The sequence below is a fragment of the Athene cunicularia genome, assembly GCF_003259725.1.
Source record: "Athene cunicularia isolate RWA chromosome 12 unlocalized genomic scaffold, athCun1 chr12_part1, whole genome shotgun sequence".
NCBI classification, from domain to species: domain Eukaryota; kingdom Metazoa; phylum Chordata; class Aves; order Strigiformes; family Strigidae; genus Athene; species Athene cunicularia.
In genome coordinates this window covers 13,381,227-13,389,567 of record NW_020799116.1, presented here as the reverse complement: position 1 = coordinate 13,389,567, position 8,341 = coordinate 13,381,227, and the positions used below count along the sequence as shown (strand labels likewise).

Below are 8,341 nucleotides of genomic sequence, written 5' to 3'. Positions count from 1 at the left end.
TCTAGTTTCCAAAAAGGCAATTGAAAAGCTCTGAGGGTTGGTCTCTGTATACTTACACAGCTGTTTATTTTGACAAAGAACAAGGTTTTAATGTGAGACTGGTGAATGAAATTCTTCAGCTCTCCCTTGGAAAAAAAATCTGTTGGCTTTAGCAAGCCTTGAATTAAACCTAAGGCTTGTGAGGGAGCCTGCTCTAGCAGAGCCTGTGCAATTTGCTCTGATTCAAGGAACGACAGCCCTCCTGGCCAGTGGTTGTTGCTGATGTTGTGTTTTCTTCTTCTCCTCTCTTGTGTGCATGCAGAAATCCGAACTCAGCTGGTCGAGCAGTTCAAATGCCTGGAGCAGCAGTCGGAGTCGCGCCTGCAGCTGCTGCAGGACATGCAAGAGTTCTTCCGCAGGAAGGCTGAGATCGAGCTGGAGTACTCCAGGAGCCTGGAGAAACTGGCTGAACGATTCTCCTCCAAGATACGCAGCTCCAGAGAGCACCAGTTCAAGTAAGGAGGCATTCTCAGGGGCAGAATGATGGGCCTAGACTGCCTCACACACTAGATATTGTAGCTGCACAGTCCAAAAGTGGAGTAAACTAAACAGCATCGGTTGTGACCTTGTCTGTCTTATCACAGTGAAGGGTCACAAAAAGGCAAAAGGTTTTTTATTCAGGACTTTCACTAAAGTGGTACTGACCTGTGCTGCCTGAATTACACTTACTATGCACTTCATTGAGCAGTTCAATAAAAATATGTATCAGGGACTCAGAAGGATTCAAGCCCCTTGATTTTTTTAAGAGGCTTGAATTCAGCCACTGGTTTGATTGTGCAAATAATGGTAGGCCCATTCCATAAACCCTGGTTTCGGATGTGGTCCAGTCCTTAGATGTCAGAGTGCTTCACGTGGCACACAGGTCTGCTTACAGGCTCAGGCTTGGAAGCAGTTTCTGGAAATGTAATTTATTGCAGTTTTTTAAAATGAAGTATGTATGTTTTCTGTGTACACACCCATACAGTGTTGAAGATAGGCAAATCCATAGTGGAAATATTTTGAAACAAAGCTTTGAAATAGGAGGTATGAACTGGATGCTGGAATTGTGTGAAACTCAAACTGATGGTGGAAATTGTAAAATCCGTGAATGTATGAATATGTGCAAGTTTTCAAAAGCAGCCTCTTTTCAGTTTCACCACACTCCCAAGCTTGGCTAAAACAAAAAGGATCTGAAAAACTTAAAAAAATCCCCCAAAACAAAACAAACTTGAGGTAGAATTTAAGTCTGAAAGTGACTGTTTTGTGGCGAGGATATGCAGCTTGTGCTGTTACGCCAGCTGGCTGGTGGCCATGACTTCAAGGCTCCTGGGACCACCACGGTCCCGTTGCTGCTGGAGTAGTGGGTCCCTGCTATCCAGATGTACCCAAGTGTGCCCACTTGGAGCTGCCGGGCTGGGCTCCATGGGATGGTGCTCAGTGTTGGCGTGTGTGTGTTGGTAGCTGTCAGGGTTTTCCTCTACCCACAACGGGCTCTTCCTGGAATTTCTTGGAGTGTGGGTCTCGCTGGGCAGCAGCAAGACAGATGCTCGCCCTGGCTGCTACCTGTGCAGTGCAGCAGCTGAAGGCCCCCACCTTTGCCTCCCCCGGCTGTAGCATTTGTCTCTGTCTCTTCTTCTGACAGCGACGTCCATGAAATAGTCTTTCAACTGGGATTATGCCCATTGCTCAAGATAAAACTAGTGTCATTCATTTCAGTGGCCAAAGATGACAGCCACTGTTTAGCTCCTTTCCCACAAAATTGAGGGTTTTGCCTGTCTGCTGCATTTAGCCTTGCTAGCCCCTGGTTCATTATAGTATTTTTCTTTCTCTAACCTCTTGTGATTTTTGTTTTTTCCTGTTTCAGCTGCAAGAGCAGTGATTTCTGCTGTTACATTACTAAATCCTATTTATTCCATATTACTAAATCCCATTTAATCTGTTTTACTCAGTCTCTCTAGTGAGCAAGGCTTTACTGTTGTCTTATGCAAAATTCTGCTGAAGACAAATTGCCATTCAGATGCTGCAGTGTCTTTTTGCATCTGGCTGTTGCTCATCAATTGTGTGCTGCTGGGCTGTCACTGCCATATCCTGCATTGGGGATGTCTGTCCTGGGGAAGGAATTGGCTGGTGTGGGCTCGGAAAGGTGCTCTTGTTCCCAGATGGAGCCCACGAGGGCTCGGGGTGTGTGTATGTGCCTTTCCCATCAGCTGAGAGCAGCATTATGGCACTGCCATCGCTTACTGTGCTTTTGCTATTGGAAGGATGCTCTTGTGTGGTGTCTACGGGTGACAATGATTCTCCACCTTTATAAAACACCTGGGCACAAGTGCCTGATGGTTTGTGATGGTGTTGGCAGTGTTAACAGGGTCTGCTTGGCTTCAGTGTGCGCTTCTGCTGAGTCCTCCCTGTTTTGCTCCCTGTTGAGAGACTCCCTTAATATATTTTTCTTCCAGACTGCTTTGTATCTGCTCTTCATCACATTCATCTGCACCACTTCCCCAGCTTCCTCATGAATGTCATTATTCTGATGAGGCTTTTGACACTGAAGAAATAGGGTATCTCCAGCTCTTTGTCCCTGGGTAGCCATGTGCAGCAGGCTGTGGCCCAGCCCTTAACAGCAGTTATTGCCATGGTGCTGTTGCTGGGCTGTTGGTGGTGATCCTGTGTCGATGGACTCATTCACACTTTTATATGCAGTTGTGTTGTCTGTACGTGCATGCAGAGATGTTCTGGAGTCACTGTGCCTTCCTCTCCACACACTGGGTGGTGAGGTGGGCTGAACCAGCCCCGCTACCACAGGGCAGAACAACTTGGATGAGGAGGAGTACATGTGCGAAGGCTTCGGCTGCACAGTGTTGCTGTAGCAAGCGTGGGCTGGTGTTCTGGTTGTGGGGATTTTGGGAAGGACCCTTGCCAAGCCCGGGTGTGCAGCAGACCTGGTCCCTTGTGGGTGAAGCAGGGGGTGCTTCCTGGGCAGCTTGCACGTGTCTTTGGATGCTGGGGAGGGAGAAACCTCTGGGGCTTGGACATGTCCATCAGGCACAGCTGTCGGCACATGGGGGGACCTGCCTGGGCAGGGAGTGGCAGGGGAGGTCTCCACCAAAGGCAGCTGCTTCTCTGGAACCAGCACATCTTGCAGGAAAGCATTGGTCTCATCAGAGGAAATAGTGTGGGTGAAACGTTTGGAACAAATCACTTGGCTGCCTTATTTAGAGGATTTGTTTCAAAGTGTCTCAGCTGGACAGTGTGAAATGTTTTGTTTCAGCTGTGTCATTTCTGGAAATTTTGATTCACTTTTCATTAATTTGCCTTCAGTACTAAAAGCAGTACATGTAGGTTTCTCTCAGTGTTGAGATGGAACATGTCAAAATTAGTTAAGCTCTAATCAAGTGCGAAATGTTTGCTGAAATTTCCCTCAAAAGAGAGGTTTTCTGACCAGCCCTGGCTTCTGGGCGGGTCAGGGTGTCAGCATGCCCCTCAGCAGCGTCTTGCCCAGTGGAGCAGGGTGGGGCTGAGCTGGCTCAGTGGATGCTGTGTGGCTCCGGGGGACTCCTCAGGTCACCTACCTCAACACCTGCTCCCACTCACGGCAATTTCTTTGTTGTCTGCAGCACGAGTTGGATGAAGACCGTTGTAAATATTCAGCATACGTGAATGTATTCACGCTGTGCAGACACTTCATGTTAAGTTGAATGCAAAAATTTTTCTCCAGCACTGTTTAGTGAACTAAATGTGGTACAGCAGATTGTGTGGCAAATGGGTTCCTTCTGAAATGGAAGTGACAGCTGTATTAATAGCGCAAAGTGGGAAAAAGCAGCAAAACTACCTCCATTGCAAAGTGTTGAAGGGATTGCCAGGGACACCTTTTCTCCTCTACCATCTTGCAGAGCACCCAGTTTGGGAAGGGCCTGGTTGGGTCTCTGATTTGGTACCTGTGCTTGTATGCTGCTGGACATCCCTGTGGGGAAGTGCTTGAACAACTGAAAGAAATTCCAAAAGAGGTTCCTGGAAACTGGAGCAGGGCCACAGAGGGGTTCCTAGCCCAGGTGGGGCAGAGGACCAGCTCTTGCGGTGTCTCTGTCTGCCTCGTGCTTTTTCAGGTCCTTCAGAGCTGTGGACCAGAGTATCTGCACTGTGTTACTGCAATAACTGACCTGTTGCAGAGCACACCTTTTTAAAGCATAGGTATGGAGCAGAGGAGTAGAAAGTGCCCCAAGGGGTTGAGGTAGGGCAGACAAAACAATCTGTGCAGGGCAGAATGTACGCTAGGATCCATATATATGGGTGATGAGTGAAGCACAGGGCTGTGCCCAGGGTCAGCATTAGAGCATCTATCTCCCCTGCACAGAAAAGCCTCTGTCCTGTCTCTGCAGCAGTGGGAGGCTGGTAAATAAGGAGGAAGCTGTGGGATAGAGCAGCTTGGGGCAAAGCATGGGAATTCCTTGGCTTAATTGAAACCCTTGTGTATAATATTTAGACTATGAGCTTCTGTGTTGGCAGAGATCTTGAAGCACCAGCTCTCAGTTGGGTCACACCATCATCCAGGTTGGGGCAGCAGCTCAGGGCCAGCACCCAACCCCGCAGTGGTGGCCTTTTTTTTTTTTTTTTTTTTTCCAATTCCCTAGGAAAGATCAGCACCTACTTTCCCCTGTGAACTGCTGGTACCTGGTTCTGACGCAGACCCGGCGAGAGAGCAGAGATCATGCCACCCTGAATGACATCTTCATGAACAATGTCATCGTTCGGCTGTCACAGATCAGTGAAGATGTCATCAGGCTCTTCAAAAAGGTAACCAAAGCAGTGATGGAGAGTTTTGCTCAGCAAGGATCCATCCTTGCTAAAATAGAAGTTTATTGTGGAGTTCCACACAACTGTGCCCTCCCAAATGTCTAATGAGGTATGAAAGAGCCAACATTGTTAAAAAGCAGAGAAAGGTAACAGGAATTTCTACTTAGTACACGTCACCTCTTAATGAGAAAATGAGAGAGGAGTTTAAACTCTGGGCAGTGAAAATGTAAAACTACAGTAACGCAGGCCAAGTAAAATTCTCAGAGACAACTTGCTAAAGACATAAAGCTAACAACAACTTCTCCAAAATAGCAAGAAAGAAACCTTCTGCAGGATGTGAAGGGGAAAAGATGGGTGAGGTGCAAAAATGCTACAAGGTAACAGCCAAAGGTCAGCTGACTTCTTTAGTTGGTACTTGTTATGGAAAAGCTTAGACTGGACATTTTCTTGGCGGGATGGTGGTGTTACCAACCTGAGGAACCTTATCCAACTGAATTGTCATTAGATGTTGCAGAGCAGATCTTTAAATGGGTCTATCACTTGTAAGCCTTTCCAGATAATATTTGTCCAAGAATTTTAAAGAAACTGGGATATAAAACTGTCAAATGACTAGCAGTGAGGTGTGACCTGATGCTTAAACTGGTGTCAGTGCCAGAGAAATGAAAGGTGAAAAACGTAATGACTTTTTTAAAGACTCCTAGAGGGCTTCAGAGAACAGCTCAGCCATCTGACTTTAAAAACCAGACTTGGGTGAAACTTTACTAAGGAGAAGAATGACAGGCATGTAGGCAGATACAAGAGTCAGCATGGCTTTCTAAAGAGAGAAGTCGTGCCTCAGAAATCTAGTGGAGGTATTTCCAGGAGCTGGTGGTCATATGAATAAGTTGGCACCGTACCTTCAGTGTCTTACAGGCTTTGGAAAAGGTCCCTTGCTGAAGTTCTTCAGGTAGAGAAGCTGTTGAAGAATAAGGAGTGGTTGTTTTCTGGGTTAATGACTGGCTAAAAGACAGGGAACAAAAGGAAAGAGAATTTCAGTGGAGTTCCTAATAAATTATTTGGAAGAAGGATGACTAGTAAGATAATAAAGTCTGCTGATGATACAGAATTATTAATGATAGCCAAACTAAAAATAAGTATCAAAGACTTGCAGGAATCTCACAGTCAGGTGGACCAGGACTCCAGCTGAAAATGAGGGGGGAAGTCTGTAATGTGTTAAGATCATGAGGAGTCACAACAGTTCATGGGAATGAGGGCCTCACCCTGGGTGAGCCCTGGGTGCTCAGCAGGCACGAGGCAGAAAGAGAAGGTAAAAAGGAAAGGCTTTTTGACATCACTTTTACTATAGATATTATATTACATTTGCAGTATTATGGGTCATGGTACATGTTTGTTGCTTCATACCATGTTTTTGAAAGCCAGTCATGTAACATGCATCCTCGGGCCGTTAGAGGGTTGTGGAAGAGTGTTCCCTGTTGGCAGCTGCCTGGCCCCGCTGCCAGCACAACTCTGGGCTCGGGAATTGGCCCCGCAGTTTGTCACACCCTGAACGTGCTCGGTGGCATCGCTGGCCCTTTTCATTCACTCCTGGGCGTTTGCTAATGGCTGTCTTCAGGGATACTGTGGTGGGCTGGATGAACCTTTCACCTGGCTGTGTGACTCTCTTGTTTATCTTCATATTCGTCACTTGTTTTCAGCAGGGGTAGCTGGAGAACTGTAGTTAGTGAGCAGGGAGAGCGCATGGGGATGCCTCTCTGAACAGAAGGGCTCTCAAATCAGTGGTTATGCTGAAATTTTAACCCAGCTGAAGAGTAAATTTAGTGTGGTATTTTTATGGCCAGTTTCTTCTAGTTCATAGATCTGACCTAGAAATTAAACCGCAAGGTCAGGTTTGGATTTGCTGATCTGTTATGGGACATCATCCTTTTTCCGTCCTCCTGGCCTTCAAAAATTGGGCAGATTTGGGATATATCTGTTAACTCAGTTCCCAGGCTTTCTCAGAATCTCCCATTTGCATTTTACTCTAAACCTGTTTTTGAGATGTATGTGAAGACTATCCTGCTTTACCCTTCCTAGGTCTGTGAATTGTATAGCTCACTTTGAACCATAGGACAAATCCAGTCAACATTCAAACAAGGACATAAATACAATGTTTGAAGTGTTTTCTTGTAATAGGTCAATCCTCAGCCAGGACAAGATGATAAAGTATTTAATCCATTCAGCAGAATTATTTTGTTGTGCTTGCTTTGCCTCAGTCTCTCCCTTCGTCTTCCACTTTGAAATTAAATTTCAACTTTTAAGGCACAACACTTACTCCATAGAAGTTGTTGCTCCTTTTTTCTTACTCCCCCATCTTCTGCCAGGAGAGGTGAAGTGGCGCTGACTCCCATCTGCAGCCTGCCAAAGCCAGCACCAGCTCTTAATCTGAGTGAGGCTTTACAATAGAATTGGGGGAATCTGTGATTTCACTTGCATTTGTCCCTTGAGGTTTAAATTGTAGCAGGACTCACCTGTCTCTGGAAATAATGCTCAGCTAGATTATGGAAAAGGGTTATTTTTTGTCATCATTTGCCCTTAATGCGGATAGGGAGGCTGCCACTTTTGGGGATATTCAGGTTATTTATTTTTCTTAACCTATGGCACACTGTGCCCAAAAGGGATCTAGGGCTGCGCTTCTCACTTTGCAGCAGGGTCTGGTGAGGGGCCTTAGCCTCGTGCATGGGAGTATGAGCACCCTGGTAAAAGGCTTTTCAAGCCATCCAGTCCAGCCTTGCAGCTGGTACAAGATTGCACAAAGGAGGTATCTTTCACTGTTTTATCCAGTCTGGGTTTGAGTATGATGAGTATAAAGTGCCTGAAGCACTGGGGAGATGGTACCATGCAGGACCATTGGGCAAATAAACCATCTCCGGATGGGTTAAAGGCATCCGCAGTTGTGGTTCAGCTGTTGGGTTTTGTTGTAGATTGCTCTTTGATGGTAAATTAGGGTAACATTTTTTTTCCAGAGATGTCACTTTTAATTCCTCCCATCTAGATTTTATTAATGGGTTGTGACATGCTGCAGGTACACAGAGGAACTGGAAGGTTTTGTGCTTTGTGCTTTCATTATGTAAATGTAAACAATCTCAGCAAGGAAGCGGGGCCCTAATATCTGGGGTACGAGGACATGCGTAACTAAGAAGCAATTGGTCAGCGTGGTGGTAATCTGCCAAGGGAGATGCCAGGTGCTGAGCTGCCTCTCCCCTCGGCTTCACTGGCTGCACTTGGCAGCAGTGGGGGTTGTTCATCAGTAAATAGAGGCAAGGGCTGGTGTCTCGGGATAGTGGTGCTAATGTTTGGGGATTTGATGAGGTTTGGTGGGGTGGAGAGATTTTCTGCAGCCAGGATTTTAAGCTCCTTTTTCCTGACAATTTTAATACAAAATCAAAGACAATTTTTAAAGCCATATGTTATGCTGGTAAAGCAATGTACATCACTGCAAAGTGGATCCACTTTGGTTGTCCATAGGCACTGCAGGCAATATACAGCCAGTGTCTGA

General features: G+C 46.2%; 1 protein-coding gene across 4 annotated transcripts in view; it reads left to right on the top strand.

The window, feature by feature from the left end:
* Positions 1 to 301: 301 nt before the first annotated feature.
* Positions 302 to 8,341, top strand: part of SRGAP3 (SLIT-ROBO Rho GTPase activating protein 3) — a 60,265-nt gene continuing 52,225 nt past the window's right edge. For all 4 annotated transcript variants that reach the window (XR_003399276.1, XR_003399275.1, XM_026857281.1 and 1 more), the window contains exons 1-2: positions 302 to 494; positions 4,644 to 4,806. Coding sequence is in view for 2 of the 4 variants with exons in the window: in XM_026857281.1 (XP_026713082.1) it covers positions 379 to 494; positions 4,644 to 4,806 (279 nt within the window). In the remaining 2 variants the exon portion in view is untranslated. The remainder of the gene's footprint in view (positions 495 to 4,643; positions 4,807 to 8,341) is intronic.